Source organism: Lithobates pipiens, unplaced genomic scaffold (assembly GCF_037356315.1).
Source record: "Lithobates pipiens isolate NorthernLeopardFrog02 unplaced genomic scaffold, aLitPip1_a1.2 Scaffold_3, whole genome shotgun sequence".
NCBI classification, from domain to species: domain Eukaryota; kingdom Metazoa; phylum Chordata; class Amphibia; order Anura; family Ranidae; genus Lithobates; species Lithobates pipiens.
This window is the reverse complement of record NW_027507790.1, coordinates 232,785,223-232,809,507: the sequence shown is the minus strand read 5'-3', so window position 1 is coordinate 232,809,507 and position 24,285 is coordinate 232,785,223. Positions and strand designations below refer to the sequence as shown.

The 24,285-nt window shown below is 46.6% G+C and overlaps 1 protein-coding gene across 1 annotated transcript in view; it reads right to left on the bottom strand.

The window, feature by feature from the left end:
- ADAMTS12 (ADAM metallopeptidase with thrombospondin type 1 motif 12) overlaps positions 1–24,285 on the bottom strand; it is a 678,211-nt gene that overhangs the window by 134,729 nt on the left and 519,197 nt on the right. Inside the window, exon 17 of the mRNA XM_077462890.1 lies at positions 5,954–6,080. Coding sequence (XP_077319016.1) covers positions 5,954–6,080 — 127 coding nt within the window. The remainder of the gene's footprint in view (positions 1–5,953; positions 6,081–24,285) is intronic.

Below are 24,285 nucleotides of genomic sequence, written 5' to 3'. Positions count from 1 at the left end.
CCAGTGGATACTTGGGGTGTCTCCATCTGTGAAATTTTTCCAAAAAAGGTAAGTATTTCAGCTTTGTTAAAAGGGAATTAATCAGGTCTTCAACTTGGAACTCTGCCCAAACAGACAATTGTACACCACTTCCAAGCAATGTTTCATATTCCTATTTCTGGACTCAAATATCTGTGTGCTGCGTATACCTTTTGTTTCATTCTCATAGGGGAAAAAAACTCAGAGGACACCACTCAGAGGACACCAGGGACCCCCCCCCCCCCCACATCACCAAGAAGGGGAAATTAGCCGAAGACCCCCCGAGGATTTAGAGGAAGGAGAGGTGGAGGAAGTGGGCGAGATTGTGACCCAAACAGGCGAGTGTCTGACACCCCAGCTTCAGGTAATCTATGTATGCCTGCATATTTATAATACATGTTTTTTAACCAATTTTTAGGTGATGTGCTGGTTGTTGAACAGCAAACTGAACCTTTCACAAGTGACAGCACACAAAGGCTCATCCACGACATCATGCTATGGAATGGCGAAATATACATTATAAGGAAGAAATTGAATGTTATTAAACAACAAATGAAGAACATGCTCGATGTGTTGGGGAGAATATAAATTGGTTTCAAATCCCATCCATTTACCCATTTCTTGGACTAAACCCAATTTTTGTTTTTACATTTTAAAAGCCAAATTTTGAAGATGCACACGGTGTGTGCTATCTGCCATCAGGGGATCCCAATGTACGCGTTTTGTGGGTGCAACTGCTTCCTCGTAACTCTAGTAGGTGAGAGGAAGGGGTTGCACCCCCAAAACAAGTCCATTGATCCCCCATGATGGGAGATAGCACATGTTGACATTACCCATTTGGACTCCCAATTTGTGTGCATCTTCAAAATTTGGCTTTTACAGGGGTGACATCACCCCATCTGATAAAGGCAATATCAAGACATTTTTTACACTATAATGTCTGATATTGCCTTCAGTTTTTATACGTTGAACTTTGTAAGTTCCAGAATTGTGAATGTTATGTTTTAAATTTGCCTCATTTGCCTTGCCTTGTTTCTAAAAAAAAAAGAAAAATTAAGAAAATATTTTTCTAAAGAATTTTCAAACGCACATGTGAATGTGCACAAAGTAAACATTTGGAGAATCAAAAAAGAAATTTCAAGATTTTATCAGATAATATTTTCCTTATTAAAAATGTTTTTAGACATTGGCATAGCAATGGCCCCCCTACCCATCAAATAATTTACTTATTTCTATCGAACTTCATAGGCGCTTTGGGGGGCCAAGCCAGGACGGCCAGTATCCAAGCCCATCAGGGGATTCTCTGTAATAAGTCTGGCCTCAGGCCCAACTGAGGCTATATAATTATGTGATTTTTAAATAATTGTGCAGTATGCAGCAGTATGCAGCAGCATAGGATGATATGGTTGATTTTGTAGTCCGCCATATGGATTGCTGTCAGAAACAGGCAGAACTGGCTGGCCATTATCTCGAAGGTATTCTCAACGACTCTTCTCGCTCTGGCCAGCCGGTAGTTAAAAACCCTCCTCTCTGGGGTGAGGGTCCTTTGGGGGAATGGCCTCATCAGGTGCTCGCCCAAACAGAATGCTTCATCTGCAATAAAGAGGAGGGGGAGTCCTTCCATATTATCTGCATCAGGTGGCAATGCCAAGCCAACAGTCTGGAGACGCTGGTAAAACTCCATCTGGGCCAAGATTCCTCCATCCGACATCCCGATGTCCACATAGAGGATCTCATAGTGTGCTGACACCACCGCAATTAACACTACACTATTAAACCCCTTACAGTTATAATAGTAAGACCCCGAATGGGGTACGGCACAATGTGGACATGCTTCCCATCTATAGCCCCTCCACAGTTAGAAAAGTCCCAAAGGTCAGCAAAATGGGAGGCCACAGTCTGCCATTCCTGTGGCGTTGAAGGAAACTGTGGCATCAAACAAGAAAATAAATATAAGTACTTTTGCATATAACATTGCAAGCAGATTACACAAAAAACATTATTGCACAACATCAGTATAACATTTATTTTAAGGAGTATTTAAAGACAAAAATATAAGGCCCACTTATCAGATTTCTCACTCCCTCTGATGGCCAATTGTATGGGGGGGAGGATTTGAGGTGACTTTGATAGCCAAAAAAAAAAAAGCCTTCAGCACTCTACCTGAATTTAAGGATACACGTAACATTTGTACACATTTTGGGGGGGGGGGGTGTTATAAATGAATTTAAGGACACAAATAACATTTGGACACATTTTAGGGGGAGTTTCGGGGAAAGCAGTAAAATGGAGCTGACAATATATATTGTTAAGGGACTAGGCTATAGGTGTATATGGGCCCAGGATAGCATGCTGGGGAGGTTAGTGAAGGCAAATATGCATGTAGGCCAAAAAAGGAGCATTAAAAGCTTGCAGCATGCATGAGGATAAAGGGGACATTCACAGCATATTCCAATCATGGTAATTAAGGAATGATTAAATAAATACAATACATTAGTAAACATTAAATACATATAATGCGATGTTAAAGGAGAAAACTTACCTTCATATAGTCCTTCTGCAGGACCTGAATGATGGCAGAACAGGTCTCTGGAATAATGATCCCCAGAGCCTGGGGGGAGATGCCTGTTGAGAACTTGAGGTCCTGCAGGCTTCTCCCACGTTGCGGTACTTGGCGACTAGCCTCTGCTCGGGAGTGATGGTTTGCCACATGTAGGTATCCTGTCTGCTGATATAAGGGGTGAGCAAAGCCAACAGATGGTGAAAAACAGGGTCCATCATCCTGAGATAATTCCTGAAATCATCAGGATTATTCTCCAGAATCTCACGAAGCAAAGGCATGTGTGAGAATTGGTCACGCTGGAGTAACCAATTCTTAAGTTGGAGTAACTTTCAGAGTTTATTCTGACGGGAAAACCGGTCATGTGTACAGGGCATTAGAGGAACACAGATCCTTGCACTGCTGGTCTTTAGGTACACTTGTCTCTCCAGCAAGAACAGCAGCACCAAATCCCATTTCAAATCCTGTGAGGCTACTTGTCACAAGCACAGTGCCTTAGATCAGGGGTCTCCAAACTGTGGCCCAGGGGCCAGATGTGGCCCTTTGCTTGCCTTTATCCAGCCCTTCTGGCGTTATTCATTCCACTGATAGGAGACACTGTTCTGCCCTCTGATGCCAGAAATGGAGCATATTTCTGACCACTGACAACAATGAGTCAGTATTCCTGCCCCTAATACCAAAGACGGAGAACTGTTTACTCCCGCTGATGCCAGAAAATGTTTATATTCCCACTGGCCTAAAGTCTGAAGGACAGTAAACTGTCCCTTTGTTTAGAAATTTTGGAGACCCCTGCCTTAGATGATCTTACACTGCAGATATACAGCTATGAGGCTCAAAGCACAGGAAGACCGCTGTTGTCTTTAGGAGAAATTTAAGACAAAGGGTAAATCTTTGACAGCACAGCTCAGGCTGAATTAACATTTCTATATGTTACCTATTACATAGCTCTTCCCTTTTTTGGGTTTGGCTCCAATTAAAAGTGTTCCTGCTGTTACAGGAAATATAGGAGCTATTGCTGCTTTAAAAAATATATATATATGCAGGGTCTGGGGCTGTCATCCTGGCTTCATTACCTGATAAGTCTCTGATCTGAAACAAGCATGCAGTGAGTAAAATCACTGATGCACGAGCACCCCGATGACCCAGCCTATACCCCACTTCAGTCAGTCCTCAGGGCCTCATTGACAAGACGTCCTCCCCAACACAAAGCAGACATGTTGACACACCACCGGAGGGTATGGCGCATGGCACTACAAAAACTCGGGACCCCACAGGTTCACTCTCACACCCCTCTCTGATTCAATACACACTTGCCTGAATTATTGTCCATTCCACACCCCGCAGTTTGGATACGTCATGGGATCTTGCACATACACCAGATCATGACCAACACGGGAATTAAAACATTCCAAAGGCTAAAAGATGAATTCTCACTTCCCAACTACCTCCTTTTCAAGTACTTACAGCTCCGACATGCTATATAAACTCAATTTGCTGGCTCCAACCCAACCCATCCCTGACAGTCCCCTCTATAGTAAGCATAATCACAGGTGCTGAACCAGCAAATTAATCTCCACCCTTTACTCCGCCATCCGTCTCCCTGGCACCGTGGCCTTAGCCTATGCTGCTAGGACTAGATGGGAGGTGGACGTTGGAATAACTGAGGACGAGGAGTGGGATGAGAACTTGGGGGATGTGAAAAAAGTCTCCCCCAAGCTGTTGGACCACCTCACACAGTTGTATATTATACATAGGACATATCTGACTCCTCAGAGGATAGCGGGTTTCAAGCCTATGTACAATCCAGCATGCCGCTTATGCGACCATACCTCAGGCTCCTGCTATCACCTTATATGGTCCTGCCCAACTATCCAAACATACTGGATACATGTGATATGCTTCCTGCACGATCAGATGGGCTCTCCTGCTACCCCAGACCCAAAGATGTGCCTACTCAGCCTGCTGCCAGACTTAGACGCTGACAAACCCCTTCGTACCTTTTTACATGAGACGCTATTCTTGGCGAGAAAAGTGATTGCTCGTAAGTGGATGCAGGCCCTGCCCCCTACAATCCAGTGCTGGAAAAAAGAGATTAACGACACTCTCCCATATAAGAAGCTGCTCTATGTACATAGAGGATGTCCCAAGTATGAGCAAGTCTGGAACAGATGGTTAGAGGACGGTGAAACGTACTTGAAATGTTGATATGTTCATCCCTAATCCACCCCCCCCCCCCCACTGTCTTTTTTTTCCTCTTTTTCTTTCCCTTTATTGTATACTGGCTTTACTTCCGGTGGGTATTTCATCCCATATCACGTAGATAACTCAATGTGCTTATGTATGTACCACTGTTCTGGTCATGTTGGCTTATATCATTTAATGTACCATGCATATATATATTTTTTTCTTTTCAATAAAGTTGATTTTCCAAAAAAAAAAAAAAAGTCACTGATGCACTAGGTCAGTGATGGCAAACCTTGGCACCCCAAATGTTTTGGAACTACATTTCCCATGATGCTCATACACTCTGCAGTTCATAGTTTCATAGTTAGTAAGGTTGAATAAAGACACCAGTTCATCCTGAGTGAGTGTCTACCCCTATCCCTGTACATTGCACACTCACATTGGTCCCTACCCTCAAGGAGCCCACAATCCAAGGTCCCCATTCATATATTAGGGCCAATTTTGAACAGAATCCAATTAACCTACTTGCATGTCTTTGGAGTGTGGGAGGAAACCCACGCAGGCACAGGGAGAACATGCAAACTCCAGGCAGGTAGTGTCATGGTTGGGATTTAAACCAATGACCCTTTTTACTGCTAGGTGAGAGTGCTAACCACTACACCACTATGCCGCCAGTTAGTTGAGCATCATGGAAAATGTAGTTCCAAAACATCTGGGGTGCTGAGGTTTGCCGCCACTGCACTAGGTGATGAAATCAAGATCATGATGATAGTGCTGGATCCAGTATGCTGAAACAGCAATGGCTGCTGCAGCATTTCTGCTCTTTAAAGGGACACTATTGCAAGTCTCCATCCTAGACCATCTTCTGGGCCATATGGGAATAGGCTGCAGGTATAAAAATTAGAATTCCAGTTTCATGTGTTTCAAGGTGCTTTCAAATTGAGTTGAAATGTCTGCCTTTAAAGCCATCATAATATGGCGATTTATTGCCCACTGATTACCCTGTAAGGGCTTTTATGCCACAAGCTATGCGATTGATTAACGCTTAAAGATGAAATTTAGATAGATATAAAACATCATTTAAAAAAAGACACTCTGTCACTGCCCAATCAGACAAGATTCCCTGGTTCCTCACTGAAGGAACAGCTTTGCTCCACCATCTTTTGCTGTGTTTAATTAATATGAATTCACCTTGCTGGGCAATCTTGCAAATTGCACTTTTTCTGTCTTGGCATTGGCTGTGCGTCAGGATCACAGAAGGAATTTTTAACCACGCCTCTTCCTTTGAGTACACATCTGGCGATCTGGCGCTGAACACCTGTGGAGTAGAAATAAGTATATCTATAATTAATTGAGTTATTCATTTGGAGGAGAAGACAATGAAGTCTTTGGAGAACCTTTAGTGCCAATCTGCAATTAATTTATAAACTCCAGCAATTTATTTTTCCTAAGTGCAATTCTGTTTGTTCTGGCACTGGGAGATTTTCCCTTTAATTAGTCACCAGGGCAGTAAATTAGCAAAATATTTGCAACTATTACACAGACAGCAATACCATAACTCATTTTAGCTGTGAAGGATTAAAACACAATTTCTATACAGTATCTGTTATATAGCATCCATGTGCTTACCCAGACAGTTAAAGCGGTTGTATAGTCTTTTTTATAACTTTTACCTACAGGTAAGCCTATAATAAGGCTTACCTGTAGGTAAAAAAAATATCTCCTAAACCTGTATCTGTACCTGTATTAGCTCCCTCGGCGTGGATCGGGCAAGATGTCGGGGACTCGTTATAAGGTAAGTATTTCATAATGAGCTAGTATGCAGTGCATACTAGCTCATTATGACTTTTCCCTTGCAGGACAGGAAAAAAAAAAAACGTCAGCGGGTTTACTCCCGCTTTAAAAGGTAATATTTTGAATGGGTCACATGATATTGAAAAAATACCCCTACCTCTCCCCCTTCCACCTATTTTTTCCCCCCTATCAGTTTCATGTTTTTTTCTTGAAGAAAATGCAGTTTTCTTTTCACATTAACCACTTGACCGCCAGAAGATTTACCTCCTTTATGACCTGGCCATTTTTTGCGATACGGCACTGCGTTACTTTAACTGACAATTGCACGGTCGTGCGACACTGTACTCAAACAAAATGTATGTCCTTTTTTGCCACAAATTGAGCTTTCTTTTAGTGGTATTTAATCACCACTGCGTTTTTAATTTTTTGCGCTATAAACAAAAAAAATGTAAAAAATCGAATTTCTTATTAAATTTAGGCGAACGTATTCTGCTACATGTTTTTAGTAAAAAATCCCATTAAGCGTATATTGATTGGTTTGCGTAAAAGTTACAGTGTCTACAAACTGTGGGATACATACTGGAATTTGTATTTATTTATTTTTTACTAGTAATGGCAGTAATCAGCGACTTATAACTGGATTGCGATATTGCAGCAGACAATCAGACACTGACACTTTTGACACTTTTTTGGGAGCCAGTGATGCTAATACAGTGAAAAATATCAACTGTCACTGTACTAATGACACTGGCTGGAAAGGTGTTAAACATCTAGAGCAATCAAAGGGTTAAATGTGTGCCTAAAAAAAGTGTAAGCGCCCAACTTATATATGTGTGACTCTTAAAGTGATACAAACGTGTATGTGTACACCAGTATAACAAAATATATGTGGAGTAACCCCAAAAAGAAAAATGGAGGTAATACTATGTTGAAACAATTAATAAGAAAAAAATATAGTAACCTGTGAATGTGTACATAAAACTAATTAAAGACTGTATGAATACTTGTCCCGGTGAAAAGGGAAGCAAGGCAGTCAATATAAACACATACAAATATGACTAATAACAGTGATAAAGTCCATAGTAAAACATGAAAAATATAAAGTCCATGAAAATGTGCAGGATATCAATCTCAACGTGTAATGATATCAACCAGGATTCTGTGGTGTTGTGACCAAGAAAAGTAATTCACCCTGTGACGATCCCACCACCTTGTAGGGTACAGGCTACAAGGTGGTGGGATCGTCACAGGGTGAATTACTTTTCTTGGTCACAACACCACAGAATCCTGGTTGATATCATTACACGTTGAGATTGATATCCTGCACATTTTCATGGACTTTATATTTTTCATGTTTTACTATGGACTTTATCACTGTTATTAGTCATATTTGTATGTGTTTATATTGACTGCCTTGCTTCCCTTTTCACCGGGACAAGTATTCATACAGTCTTTAATTAGTTTTATGTACACATTCACAGGTTACTATATTTTTTTCTTATTAATTGTTTCAACATAGTATTACCTCCATTTTTCTTTTTGGGGTTACTCCACATATATTTTGTTATACTGGTGTACACATACACGTTTGTATCACTTTAAGAGTCACACATATATAAGTTGGGCGCTTACACTTTTTTTGACATTTTTCCCAGCTAAAAAGTTCCCAATTTTAGTGTGTCAGCAGCCTTAGCTTATTTTAAAAAAATTTTCTCCTATCGACTATTGCGCAGTATTGTTGTTATTTCGTTTTAAATGTGTGCCTAGCCAGTGTTTTTTTGTGTACTGTGTTAGGTGATTTTACTAGGGGAAGCAATGGATTTCTTTCCCTGCTTTGCAGAGAAAGAAAATCTATTACTTCCCAGGTCACAGGACAGGGCTCTGACTTGTTTACATAGGCAGAGCTCTGTCCTGTGTAAATTCATGATGAGCGCCAGGTGCCGGCCTTCACTGATCGACATCTGCTGTGTTCCATCACAACCCTGCCGGGTCACAGGTGGCAAAGCGCTCATGCGCCCCCTACCCAGAAGTGCAAGATCACATACCTAGTACGTGATCTAGAGCAGCTGAGCCACCTTGCCATTGTATATCTATGTTATACGGTTGGCTAGCGGTTAAGGCGGGGCTGGGGGGGGGGCGATGCATCTAGGGGGTGCTCCCCCCCACTGGCAACTTCTGCTCTAAGGTTGTCACTGCCGGCCGATTACGTGTAATAGACAGGCAGCGCCCACTGCATAGTTTGCCAAATACCAGAGAATCAAATCAGAGGGAGACCACACAGGCGCACTAGTGCTGAATCACTCCACTCCTCCCACCTCTTATTATAGCAAGGCATTCCAGAGTGACGCTTCAGCTACTGTTGCTATGTTGCTAAGCAACAGTAGCTGAAGCGTTTCTCTGGAATGCTTTTCTATAGGACGGGCGGGAGAAGCGGAGTGAACCAGCGCTAGTGCGCCTGTGTGGTCTCCCTCTGATTTGATTCTCCAGTATTTGGCAAACTATGCAACGGGTGCTGCCTGTCCATTACATCTGAACTGGGGGCAGTGACACCCTAGAGCAGAGGTACCCAGTGCGAGCAGCACCCCCGGTGGAGTGCTGTGAGGTATTCCTCCTAGTCCTGCCCATTGCCCTAACAGCCTATGTCTTTTCTGTGTGAGGCATCCCAGAAGAAGCGGAGGCTTCAAAGAAGACCCTGGACTGGGGGGTGCAGAGGAGGCCCTGGACTGGGGGGGGCAGAGGAGGTCCTGGAGTGGGGGTGGGGATGCAGAGGAGGCCCTGGACTATTAGGGGAGTACACAGGATGCCCTGGACTGGGGAGTGCAGAGGAGGCCCAAGACTGGGGGATGCAGAGGAGGCCCTGGACTAGGATGGGAGTACACCGGAGGCCCTGGACTAGGAGGGGTGTACACCAGAGGCCCTGAACTGGGGGAGGGGGGTGCAGAGGAGGCCCTGGACTGGGGGGGTGCAGAGGAGGTCCTGGAGTCGGGGTGTAGAGGAGGCCCTGGACTAGGAGGGGAGTACACAGGATGTCCTGGACTGGGGGTGCAGAGGAGGTCCTGGACTGGCGATGCAAAGGAGGCCCTGGACTGGGGGGGGGTGCAGAGGTGGTCCTGGAGTGAGGGTGTAGAGGAGGCCCTGGACCAGGAGGGGAGTACACAGGATGCCCTGAACTGGGGGGTGTAGAGGAGGCCCTGGACTTAAAAAGTGGGGTTGATGTGGTAAAGGACCTGGATTCAGAGAGCAAGATGCAGAGGAGGCCCTGGACTAGGGGGGTGGGTACAGAGGAGGCCATTGATTAGGAAATGGTGGGGAGACTGACAGCCACCAGCTCTCTGCTCAGGGAGAACTGAGTGATCGGCTCTTTGATTACTCAGTTCTCAGCCTTAGAGCAGGAAGTGGACAGATGCAGCATCTACCTAGGTAAGTATGATTCCTAAATAAAATTCCCAGACTTCTCTTCTACTTACCAGACATCTCCTCTTTCCTGCTATTTGGCCCACATGATAATTAGGCCTCTTTCACATGGAACACATGCGCCAATACCCAGTGTTATGGTTGTGTTCTGCGTGAGGATGCATTGTCCCTGTGCAGGCAGTCCATTCAAAGTCAATTGAGACACAGCAGCTGCATAGACATAGCCGAATGTCAAAATTTGTCATGCAGACAGGAAAGAATGCATGTATCCAAACACACAGTGTCTGCATTCGGATCTGTGAACCCTCTTCTATAGGTGAATGAGCCCTTTGGGGAATTTATCAAAACAAGAGCAGACAGAATTTGGAGAAGCTGTGCATGGCAACCAATCAGCTCATAGCTTTCATTTTTAAATCTGAGCAAGCTGAAGATAGAAGCTGATTGGATGCCATGTGCAGCTGTTTCAGATTCTGACTGCACCAGTTTTGATAAATCCCCTTTGTTGTGTTTTACTCCTGACTACTGCATTCCAAGAACAGCATATTCTTTGTTAAAGTGGTTGTAAAGGCACAAGATTTTTTATTCTTTGTGCATTCTACACATGAAGTTAAAAAAACCTTCTGTGTGCAGCTGCACTCCAGCCCCACCTAATACTTACCTGAGCCCCCTCTCGATCCAGTGATGTCCATGAGAGCCTTGGCTGTCTGGGGACTCACACTCTTGATTGGCTTTTGGCAGCAGCAGGAGCCATCTACTGTAAACCCATAATAAATCATGGAGTCCAGCATTGTAAATCCTCAATCATGCTGCAACACACCCCAGGAATGTTAACCCAGTACACTCCCATTACTAATGACAGATGCCTGGCGCTAAACATATCACAGATGTCAAACACAGATGTCATTAACCAAATATGGCTGTGACCACTCAAACTCATGTTGAACCTGAAGATGAATCTCATCACTAGTGTTGAGGTACAAAACATGCAATGCATAGTTCGAATGGGCCCTATACGGAGATACAGACAGTAATAAATATGTGACAGATATTCCAGCATTCTATTAAACTAGGTAAAACAGCTTTGGGTACAGATCTACTCCGAACCACATAAGGTTTTAATGGAGACCAAAACCCTAACTAGGGTAATTTCCATCCACTCCTCCTTAAACTAATGTACAGACATTAATTCCTATTGTACTTAAGATGTATGAAAAGGTAAACCTTTTTTAGTTTTGGAAAGATAATGTTCTGGTGACTAAGGTGGAAATTTTGGCTGCCTTTCTCTGAGATTTCCTCTTACTTCCTGCGGTCTCTAAGACAGGAAGTGAAAGGAAATCTCTCCAGCAGGGTGTCGATAAACATAAATAAACCAATAGGAGTCCCTTCACAACTGTCCAAAACCGATTTTTTTTTTTTATGTTTTGACTATTCACATCAATATGAATCCTTTGCTTTTATCTGCATGGGCAAAGCACAGGTTCATAAGACAGGGAGACAAAGGCACGTAGCATAAATCTCTTGCTTTGTTAAATGTTGAACTCTAAATACACTTTAGAATATATACTATATGAGAGATCTGTCTTTCCTCCCAAAGAATTTGTATTTTTGTCCATCCAGTCCTGAGAATTACATTTCCACACAGCAGGTCCACCCTGATGACTTGGCTTCTCTCTGCTCCAGTTAAAGCCCAACTCAAGTCGTGGCAACCCCTCTTGCTGCGTTTTCAACCAGAAAATGGACCAGTGTTGGATCACAGACATGGGAAGCCTCTGCAACATTTCCAGAATATGCCCCTTTTTAACTAATGATACCACCAAGGTTCCAATTCACTCCCTGGTCATCTCTCGCCTCGACTACTGCAACTCCCTCCTCATTGGATTACCTTTACATAGACTATCCCCCCTTCAGTCCATAATGAATGCCGCTGCCAGACTCATCCACCTTACCAGCCATTCAGTGTCCTCCACCCCTCTCTGCCAATCCCTGCACTGGCTTCCACTCACCCAACGAATAAAATTCAAAGTACTAACAATAATTTACAAAGCCATCCATAACTCTGCCCCTAGTTACATCACTAACCTAGAACCAAAATACCAACCAAGCCGCTCTCTTCGGTCCTCCCAAGACCTCCTGCTCGCTAGCTCCGTTGTCTCCTTCTCCCATGCTCGCCTCCAGGATTTCTCAAGAGCTTCTCCCATTCTTTGGAACTCCCTACCATGATCTGTCTGACTGTACCCTAATCTATCGATCTTTAGGCGATCCCTGAAAACCCTTCTCTTCAAAGAAGCCTATCCTGCTTCTGACTAATACTGTTTTACTTCCTCCATCAGCTCATCCCCCACAGCTATTACCTTTTGTATCAATTGCCCCTTCCTTTTTAGATTGTAAGCTGTAACGAGCAGGGCCCTCTGATTCCTCTTGTACCAAATTGTAATGTAACTGTAATGTCTGCCCTCATCTTGTAAAGCACTGCGCAAACTGTTGGCACTATATAAAACCTGTATAATAATAATAATAATAATGGAAAAACACTGGAGATATGGTGAGTAGTGATGGACGAACTTCCGACGGGACGTTTCGCGAACGCGAAACGCGAACGGACACAAACGTTCGCGAAAACGACCGTTCGCCGCGGGCTCCATTGACTTCAATGGGAGGCGAATTTCGCAAACCTTTAGGTCGAATTTGCGGCCACGGGGTAATTATTAGGGGGTAGCACGTAGTCCCACCACCTGGACAATAGCATAATACATGTATGAGGTGAATTTGGGATCGATAACTACAAGCATTTTTTTTTTATTTGGGAAATTGTTCTGACAATTCAGGACTATGGAGCTAATGAAGGCAATGGAGGAGAGGGAAGGTCAGGGACCAGGGTAGGCAAACAAGAGGGTGCAGGAGATACAGAGCACTGACAGCAGCACCGTAATACAGAGCACTGACATCAGCACCGTGACATACAGCGCTGACAGCAGCTCCGTGACATACAGCGCTGACAGCAGCTCCGTGACATACAGCGCTGACAGCAGCTCCGTGACATACAGCGCTGACAGCAGCTCCGTGACATACAGCGCTGACAGCAGCTCCGTGACATACAGCGCTGACAGCAGCACCGTGACATACAGCGCTGACAGCAGCTCCGTGACATACAGCGCTGACAGCAGCTCCGTGACATACAGCGCTGACAGCAGCTCCGTGACATACAGCACTGACAGCAGCTCCGTGACATACAGCGCTGACAGCAGCTCCGTGACATACAGCGCTGACAGCAGCACCGTGACATACAGCGCTGACAGCAGCTCCGTGACATACAGCGCTGACAGCAGCTCCGTGACATACAGCGCTGACAGCAGCTCCGTGACATACAGCGCTGACAGCAGCTCCGTGACATACAGCGCTGACAGCAGCTCCGTGACATACAGCGCTGACAGCAGCACCGTGACATACAGCGCTGACAGCAGCTCCGTGACATACAGCGCTGACAGCAGCTCCGTGACATACAGCGCTGACAGCAGCTCCGTGACATACAGCACTGACAGCAGCTCCGTGACATACAGCGCTGACAGCAGCTCCGTGACATACAGCGCTGACAGCAGCACCGTGACATACAGCGCTGACAGCAGCTCCGTGACATACAGCGCTGACAGCAGCTCCGTGACATACAGCGCTGACAGCAGCTCCGTGACATACAGCGCTGACAGCAGCTCCGTGACATACAGCGCTGACAGCAGCTCCGTGACATACAGCGCTGACAGCAGCTCCGTGACATACAGCGCTGACAGCAGCTCCGTGACATACAGCGCTGACAGCAGCACCGTGACATACAGCGCTGACAGCAGCTCCGTGACATACAGCGCTGACAGCAGCTCCGTGACATACAGCGCTGACAGCAGCTCCGTGACATACAGCGCTGACAGCAGCTCCGTGACATACAGCGCTGACAGCAGCTCCGTGACATACAGCGCTGACAGCAGCTCCGTGACATACAGCGCTGACAGCAGCTCCGTGACATACAGCGCTGACAGCAGCTCCGTGACATACAGCGCTGACAGCAGCTCCGTGACATACAGCGCTGACAGCAGCTCCGTGACATACAGCGCTGACAGCAGCTCCGTGACATACAGCGCTGACAGCAGCTCCGTGACATACAGCGCTGACAGCAGCTCCGTGACATACAGCGCTGACAGCAGCTCCGTGACATACAGCGCTGACAGCAGCACCGTAAGCAGCCCCAGGAGGAAGTCAGCACAGCACAGGGATGGTGTGATCCCCTCATAATAAGAACCCCCAGGAGGAAGTCAGCACAGCACAGGGATGGTGGGAGCCCCTCATAATAAGAACACCCAGGAGGAAGTCAGCACAGCACAGGGATGGTGGGAACCCCTCATAATAAGCAGCCCCAGTAGAAATATGACACCGCTCAACCTCTTCAAAGAGGAGGGTAGGGGCATATAGTACGGTGTGCTTTTTTGGGTCAGGGAAGTGAGCCAAATGAATTAAGAAGGTCTGTGTGCTTGATTCCAAAAATTGTTTATAGACATATACATGGTCTACTGATCACATGTGTTGAATTCCTCCGAGATCCATGCCTCATTCATTTTTAGAAATGTGAGGTAGTTAACACTGTGGTGAGCTAGGCGAGTACGCTTATCGGTCACAATCCCCCCTGCTGCGCTGAACGTCCTTTCGGACAGGACACTGGATGAGGGGCAAGCCAACAGTTCGATTGCAAATTGGGCAAGCTCTGGCCAGAGGTCAAGCCTGCCCACCCAGTAGTCTAGGGGTTCATCACTCCTCAGAGCGTCCACATCGGCCGTTAACCCAATGTAGTCGGACACCTGACGGTCTAGGCGTTCCCTGATGCTGGATCCGGATGACACCTGTCGATGGGTCGGCTGAAAGAATGACCTCATATCCGAAGTCACCAACACATCTTCAAACCGGCCTCTTCTTGCAGGCGCTGTTGGATTGGTACCCGCAAATCCTTCTCTGGGAGTGGGAATTGCTCCTCTGCCAGCGCACGCAAAAGCAGAATGCAGCATTTCTCGAAGCAAGGCCTGGAAGTGCTGCATTCTGACAGCCCTCTGCGACGGCGGTAACATTTCCGCCATTTTGTGTTTGTACCGGGGGTCTAAGTACGTTGCCACCCAGTACTGGTCCTTGACCCTCATGCTTTTTATACGGGGGTCCCTATTAAAACACTGGAGCATGAAGGCCCCCATTTGCACTAAAGTGGAAGCGGTGTGGTGGCCTGGCTCCTGCTCATCATCCAGGATAATGTCGTCCTCTTCATTCTCCTCTCCCCATCCTCGCACAACAGGGATCCCAGAAAGGTTTAAAGCATGCTCTTCTTGCTCCTGCTCATCCGCCCCGGCACCATCCTCCTCTGACTCCTCATCAGACTCCTGTTGTTGACTTGTCTCAGATAGAGTAGCCCCCCCTGGGAATTCATCCAGCATTGCGACTTCCTCATCTTCCCGCTCCTGCTCCTCCACAGCCTGATCAATGACACGACGCAATGCACGCTCCAGAAAGAAGGCATAAGGTACCATGTCACTGATGGCGCCATGGCTGCGACTGACCAGTTTGGTGATCTCCTCAAATGGCCGCAGAAGTCTGCATGTGTCGCGCATGAGCAGCCACTGGCGCGGTGAAAAAAAACCCAGCTCCCCAGAACCGTTTCTTTCGCAGAGTTCATACAGGTAGACGTTAACTGCACGTTTCTGCTGGAGCAGCCTATCAAGCATATAGAAGGTTGAGTTCCATCGCGTCGGGCAATCGCAAATAAGACGTCTGACCGGCAGATGGTGTCGCCGCTGAATGTCAGCAAGGCGAGCCATGGCCGTGTAAGATCTTCTGAAATGGGCCGAGATTTTCCTTGCCTGCCGCAAGATGTCCTGGACCCCAGGGTATTTGACAAGGAATCGCTGCACGACCAAGTTTAAGACGTGTGCCATGCACGGCACGTGCGTGATTTTGCCCTGTTTCAATGCGCTAAGCAGATTGGCACCGTTGTCACACACCACTTTACCAACTGTCAAATTGAGCGGTGTTAGCCACTCATCTGCCTGTGAACGCAAAGCTGAAAGGAGTGCCGGGCCAGTGTGGCTCTTTGCTTCCAGGCACAACAGACGCAGCACGGCATGGCAACGTCTCACCTGGCATGTGGAATAGGTTCTGGGGAGCTTGGGCGGTGCAGTGGAAGAGACGCTAGCAGCGGAAAAGGAGGAGGCAGCTGAGGAGGAGAGGGAGGAGGATGGAGTAGGAGGAGGAGAAGAAGAGTCAGGCCTGCATGCAATCCGTGGCGGTAAAACCAAATCTACACGGGTGCCACGGGTTACATGCTTGACGGCCGTCAGAAGGTTCACCCAGTGGGCAGTAAAACTGATATACCTTCCCTGCCCGTGTTTGCTAGACCACGTGTCTGTGGTCAGATGTATCTTGGCACCGACACTGTGTGCCAGAGATACATTCACTTGCCGCTGAACATGGCCATATAGCTCTGGGATGCCCTTCTCTGAGAAATACTTCCTTCCTGGGACCTTCCATTGTGGTGTTCCAATGGCCACAAATTTGCGAAAGGCCTCCGAGTCCACCAGTTTATATGGCAGTAGTTGGCGGGCTATGAGTTCTGACAAGCCAGCCGCCAACCGTTGGGCAAGAGGGTTATCCGGCGTCATCATTTTTTTACGCTCAAACATTAGGCCCACGGAAGCCTGCCTTTTTGCAGAAAAATGTGAGCTTGGCGTGATGGAAGGTGGAGTGGAGGACAATTGTGAGGAGAGAGGAGAAGGAGAAGTAGAAGACGAGGCTGGACGGTGAGAGCCTGCAGTGTGGCTTTGTGTGTTCCGTTGCTCCCACTGGGCTCGGTGATGGCTGCTCATGTGCCTTCTTAAGGCGGTCGTCCCTAGGTGAGTATTGGGCTTACCGCGACTAACGCGTTGACTGCAAAGATTGCAGATGGCAACGCTATTGTCAGCAGCGGACACGTTAAAAAAAGCCCACACTGCGGAGCCATGTGCCGGTGTCCTGGGAGCGCCAGATGTGACCGTACATGGTCGATGACTCGCTCCTGATACATTTGCAGTCTGCTTTGTCCCTGCTGTGCAATGTAAGTCATTGCTGCTTCTCCTCCCTATCTGCTGGTCCATATCTCCCTCTGAACTCCCCTCCTCTTCCTCTCTTGTGGGCACCCACGTGACATCACTAGACACGTCATCATCAACGTCACCTTCCCCACCGCTATAAGTAGAGTAGGCAGCAACACCGGGGACCAACCTCCTCCTTGGGCTGATCTGGGTACTGGCGTCAGACTGCTGAGTAGCGCTTGTTGCTACCTCCTCTTCCTGATCCAATACCAAGAGTGGCTGCGCATCAGAAATGTCCTCTTGATATGGATCGGAAAATAATTCCAGTGACTCAAGCGGAAGGTATGTGGTGGTGGTGGTGGTGGTCGTGTTGTTGGTGGTAGTGTCTTTGGGGGTGCACATAGCAGAGAGTGAAGAAGAGGGTGCAGATCGAGAGGATGAGGAGGGTGCAGAAGAGTAAGGCTGAGCGAGCCACTCAACCAAGTCTGGTGCATCCTTTAAAGTAATTGAACGCACCTTCTGCAACTTCCCACTTTGGCTCAAGCCTGTTGCTCCTGCCCTACCCCTACCACCCCTGCGGAAGGGCCTGCCTCTTCCTCTGCATGTCATTTTTTAAATGACCCTGTGACAAAACTCTTAGTCCCTATACCGCTGAAGGACTGCTGCAGTATAGGTGAGCGGTCAGCAGTGGTGCACGTCAACCCTATCTATTGTGGACCTATAGCGGTCCTTACAGAACAGCAGACTGTACCGCACTCAAGCCTATGTACCGTAGCACCCTATACCAAGTTACCAGTCCTTATAAGAACTTTTGTGGACCAAGCAGGTTGTGTATTAGTGTTTAGCAGACTGTACGTCAGTCCCTATACCGCTGAAGGACTGCTGCAGTATAGGGCAGCGGTCAGCAGTGGTGCACGTCAACCCTATCTATTGTGGACCGATAGCGGTCCTTACAGAACAGCAGACTGTACCGCACTCAAGCCTATGTACCGTAGCACCCTATACCAAGTTACCAGTCCTTATAAGAACTTTTGTGGACCAAGCAGGTTGTGTATTAGTGTTTAGCAGACTGTACGTCAGTCCCTATACCGCTGAAGGACTGCTGCAGTATAGGGCAGCGGTCAGCAGTGGTGCACGTCAACCCTATCTATTGTGGACCGATAGCGGTCCTTACAGAACAGCAGACTGTACCGCACTCAAGCCTATGTACCGTAGCACCCTATACCAAGTTACCAGTCCTTATAAGAACTTTTGTGGAACAAGCAGGTTGTGTGTTAGTGATTAGCAGACTGTACGTCAGTCCCTATACCAATGAAGGACTGCTGCAGTATAGGGCAGCGGTCAGCAGTAGTGCACGGCAACCCTATGTATTGTGGACCGATAGCGGTCCTTACAGAACAGCAGACTGTACCGCACTCAAGCCTATGTACCGTAGCACCCTATACCAAGTTACCAGTCCTTATAAGAACTTTTGTGGACCAAGCAGGTTGTGTATTAGTGTTTAGCAGACTGTACGTCAGTCCCTATACCGCTGAAGGACTGCTGCAGTATAGGGCAGCGGTCAGCAGTGGTGCACGTCAACCCTATGTATTGTGGACCGATAGCGGTCCTTACAGAACAGCAGACTGTAACGCACTCAGGCCTATGTACCGTAGCACCCTATACCAAGTTACCAGTCCTTATAAGAACTTTTGTGGACCAAGCAGGTTGTGTGTTAGTGATTAGCAGACTGTACGTCAGTCCCTATACCAATGAAGGACTGCTGCAGTATAGGGCAGCGGTCAGCAGTAGTGCACGGCAACCCTATGTATTGTGGACCGATAGCGGTCCTTACAGAACAGCAGACTGTAACGCACTCAGGCCTATGTACCGTAGCACCCTATACCAAGTTACCAGTCCTTATAAAAACTTTTGTGGACCAAGCAGGTTGTGTGTTAGTGTTTAGCAGACTGTGCGTCAGTCCCTATACCGCTGAAGGACTGCTGCAGTATAGGGCAGCGGTCAGCAGTGGTGCACGTCAACCCTATCTATTGTGGACCGATAGCGGTCCTTACAGAACAGCAGACTGTACCGCACTCAAGCCTATGTACCGTAGCACCCTATACCAAGTTACCAGTCCTTATAAGAACTTTTGTGGACCAAGCAGGTTGTGTATTAGTGTTTAGCAGACTGTACGTCAGTCCCTATACCGCTGAAGGACTGCTGCAGTATAGGGCAGCGGTCAGCAGTGGTGCACGTCAACCCTATGTATTGTGGACCGATAGCGGTCCTTACAGAACAGCAGACTGTAACGCACTCAGGCCTATGTACCGTAGCACCCTATACCAAGTTACCAGTCCTTATAAGAACTTTTGTGGACCAAGCAGGTTGTGTGTTAGTGATTAGCAGACTGTACGTCAGTCCCTATACCAATGAAGGACTGCTGCAGTATAGGGCAGCGGTCAGCAGTAGTGCACGGCAACCCTATGTATTGTGGACCGATAGCGGTCCTTACAGAACAGCAGACTGTACTGCACTCAGGCCTATGTACCGTAGCACCCTATACCAAGTTACCAGTCCTTATAAAAACTTTTGTGGACCAAGCAGGTTGTGTGTTAGTGTTTAGCAGACTGTGCGTCAGTCCCTATACCGCTGAAGGACTGCTGCAGTATAGGGCAGCGGTCAGCAGTAGTGCACGGCAACCCTATGTATTGTGGACCGATAGCGGTCCTTACAGAACAGCAGACTGTAACGCACTCAGGCCTATGTACCGTAGCACCCTATACCAAGTTACCAGTCCTTATAAGAACTTTTGTGGACCAAGCAGGTTGTGTGTTAGTGATTAGCAGACTGTACGTCAGTCCCTATACCAATGAAGGACTGCTGCAGTATAGGGCAGCGGTCAGCAGTAGTGCACGGCAACCCTATGTATTGTGGACCGATAGCGGTCCTTACAGAACAGCAGACTGTACCGCACCCAAGCCTATGTACCGTAGCACCCTAGACAGACCAAGTTACCAGTCCTGATAAAGAGCTTTGTGGAACAAGTGAGTTGTGAATGATTAGCAGACTGCAGCAGAAGGGCAGCAGTCAAGTATAATATTCTTTCTATATTTGGAAGAAAGAATATTATACGTGTACAAGCCTATTACCGTACCACTGATACCAGTCCTGAAAAGAACCTTTGTGGAACTAATAGTAACAGCAAGTCTTTAAAATTATCCTCACTGCCTGACACACTGCTTCCTGCCTGTCCCTATACAAATTGGCAAAAAAGAGTAGGCTGGAACGATTAGCTGGAACAGCTCTTTTGTGGACCTGATAGTAACAGCTAATGATGATGATGATGATGATGATGAAGAAAGACTAATCTGGCTGAGCTGTCCCTAAAATAGCAGCATACAGCGCTCTGTCCCTTTATCTAAACTGACAAAAGAAACTCAGGCTGCTGACCTAACACCTATACCAGTCCTGAAAAGAACTTTTGTGTACCAAATAGCTAGCGTTTTCTCTGTCCCTACTCCACACAGGATCCTTTCCCTACAGTGACAGAAGAAAGAATGTAAAATGGCCACCGGATCGGGTGTATTTATAGGTTAGGGGGAATGTCCAAGTGTCCATGAGCTGTCATGTCTCAATTGGTTGTCCTGTAACACATGATAAACGTGTCACGAAAGGTTAAAGTTCTTGTATACATTAAACACGTAAGTCCGCCGGGGCGAACGACGGAAAAAGGCGTTCGAACCCGCGGACGGCGAAAGTCGGAAATTCGCCGCGAAACGACCGCCGGGCGAACCGTTCGGCCATCACTAATGGTGAGTATTGCATAGAATGCTATTTCTAAATTTACTATACCGTAGGGCAATAAATTAGAAAAAAAATACAATGAAGTTCAACTTTTGGCAAGAGAGTTAGGTCACCTTCTTTTTCCCAGGCTTTGATTGAACAGACTACTGAGACTTCACTTCAGAATACCTAAATCGCCCCAAGCACTGCCCTTCCCTCTACCAGTATACAGTAAGTGCTGCTGTACAGGGCATTTCACAAGGTTAGAATTTAGTCAAGTTCGGGTATTTAAACTAATTGCATTTAAAAATACATATATTTTTTAATTATTCACATAATTGCACTTATAGGCACCCTAACATTTTCCTGAATCCTTTCCCTACCCTTAACATTGTATTTTCCATCTACTGACATCTGCAATCTATGGAACAACTTGTAACACTCTATCCATTTATCTCTGCAATTGTTTTATTAAAACAAAAGGCCGGTGTAATGGAGTGCATCAGATCTGTAACTATGGTGATCCGATCTCTTGGCCTACGTGGCATGGCAGGAGGTTAATCACACGTTAACGTATTCCAGAGGCGTGGGATCATTATTCAGGAAAACTGATGAAGATGAATGCTGCACACTACAGAGAAACATTGCATACAAGAAAAGTATGAAACAGCTGATGGTTGCAATATTAAGCTACAAGGGTCACCATTACTGATCTCTTGCCAACAGATAAAAGATCTGGCATGTAGTAAAATACATAGCATATATTCTTCCTGGTATAGATAAGATAAAAGGAACGGATGTAATTAGTTGCAAGAATAAAACTGTTTTCATTCAAGATTTGGAATATTTTTGGGTTGTGCAGGAGAGTGTTTAGTAATGAAATAATCCAGCCCAGTATGCCTGGTTTTATTGACTGAGAAGGAGAAGCCTACCTTCAGAGTAGCCCTTTTATAAATCCTTTAAAATTTTCTCTTCCTCTTCCTCTCCAACCTAGTCATTTTTTTACATGTAATCACCTCCTAAGCCCTTGTACACACGATTGGAGATTCCGACAACCAAATCCGTCTGAGTTATTCCGACGGATTAATTCCGGAAGAGGTCTGGAAGTGCTGTTGCATACTTGCCTCTGGGATTCATGCGTTTCCCAGCAGGCAGCGGGGGACTTTCGGAAAGGGGCGTAATCTATGCCCCTTTCCGCAGATAGCTATGCCGGAAGTGGGTGCAGATACCTGTACTGTACAGGTACCTGCACCCCCCCTCCCCCCTGAAAGGTGCCAATTGTGGCGCCGGAGGGGGGGAGGATTCCAATGAGCGGAAGGTCCACTTTAGGGTGGACCTCCGCTTTAAGCCCATCATAAATAGGTATAATTTCAAATGAAAATTCTAATGCCGCGTACACACGGGCGGACTGTATGGCCTTTCGAAGAAGAAGAAGAACGGAAGGCGGCGGCGGCGGCGACAGAAGACCGGGCCACCGCCTGTAAAAGAGCTATAAGAAGGCGCGGTGGCCCGGCAGAAGAACCGAAGAGGGGGACAAGACCCCCAAAGTCGGGAGAAGAGGCCGGCGGCGAGGAAGAAAGCCGGACTCCTCCTCTAGCAAAAGAGCTACAAGAAGATAGCGGAGGAGTCCGGCGAGAAGACCCCCGAAGACGGAAGACCCCCGGAGCTGTGCAATAAAGTATTTTATCTCGTGTGTTGTGTTTTTTTTTGTACTTTTAATTTTACAGGTGAATGGGTAGGGGTACATTGTACCCCATACTCATTCACATAGGGTGGGGGGCCGGTATCCGGGGGCCCCCCACCCGCAGACCCCGACAACCAACGGCCAGGGTTGTCGGGAAGAGGCCCTTGTCCTCATCAACATGGGGACAAGGTGCTTTGGGGTGGGGGGGCCGCGTGGCCCCCCCTTCCCCAAGGCACCCCCCCATGTTGAGGGCACGTGGCCTGGTACGGTTTAGGAGGGGGGGCGCTCGCCCGCCCCCTTTCCTGGCCAGCCGGGTAGCGTGCTTGGACAAGGGTCTGTTGTGGACTTGGGGGGGACCCCCACGCCGATTTTTTTCAGCGTTGGGGTTCCCCTTTAAGTCCATACCAGGCGGCGGGGCCAGCGACGTCTCCTTCGCGGGCCCCGCCTACCTGGAGACGCGCTCGAAATGAGAGGACTTTCCTCCGCGTGTGTGGGCGAGTCCGTTCATTTCAAAAGTAGGGCGGATAGTATGGCGGACTTAGTACGCCGTATTAGTCCGCTCAAAAAGTGGTGTGTGTGGTCAAGTCCATTCATTCGAAAGTATGACGGACTGTCCGTCGGATTGTATGACGGACTAAGTAGGCCATACAATCCGCCCGTGTGTACGCGGCTTTAGTAAAAAAAGGCTCTAAGAAAAGTTCATCCATTTTTCTAATCATTAGCAGGATTAAATTGACGTTCGTTTTTTTGACCACAGTAACAAAAAAAAAACTCAAAGGAGTAGGATGGAAACATTTTCTCGAACAAACAAATTTCTAACAGTGTAAGTGGTTTTTGTTTGGTAAAGTCCATTCATTCCAAAATCATATATTAAAATAAAAGTCTGACTGTACGTTTGTATGGACAGAGATCACTTCTTCTACCATGTTATGTCATGTAACTGTTGTTGTCGTCAGGAGTCTGTAATTTGCATTCCTTTTATTTTTTAAAAGGCCAGCCCACCTATGAGTGGTATTGTAGCTATAGGCAGAGACTGGTAGGCTAAGACAGTCTCTGATTCTTGTACAATTTGGATCCTTTTGCAGCGAGATCTCTCTGCCTAAAAGGCCAACTCCACAAAAATGAAAACAAATTGCACCCTTTTTTTAGGTGCTTGTTTAGTCTGATGGAAGAGGATTAAGGCGGAAAGAAATTATATTTAAGTATATGTAGCGCTATCACCTGAGTCTCTGGAAATTGCCCAGGTTCTTTTCCCAGTAGATTGCCCTGCAGCCAGGCACACATTCACAGTCACTCTTCTCAATAACAAGTCTAGGGGTGTTTTTTGTGTTGATTTTATTATTATTATTATTATTATTTAGTAACTGGGATAGGGTTGAGGTAATAGAGTGGGATACTCCAAAAAGAGAACTATGTACAAGTTGGGGACAGTGAACTCGTTTCTGTAAAGCTGAAGCAGAAGTCCTTGCACAAGCAAACTGTGAACTTGGCTTTGTAGTAGAAGCAGTTAAAAGGGTAAAAGCTTGTTCTTTAGAGCAACAAGAGCCAAGTTCCTTCACAAAGAATTAGATAGACTGAGCTCTTCAATACACCAGCCTGGTCATCCTGACCAGAGCAACCAAACTGATAAGAGGCATGGAGGAGCTCAGCTATCAGAAAAGATTAGAGAAATTGAATTCCTTCTCTCTTGAGAAGAGGAGATTAAGGGGGGATATGATCAACATGTACAAATACATAAGGGGTCCATATATGAACTTGGTGTTGAGTTATTCACTTTA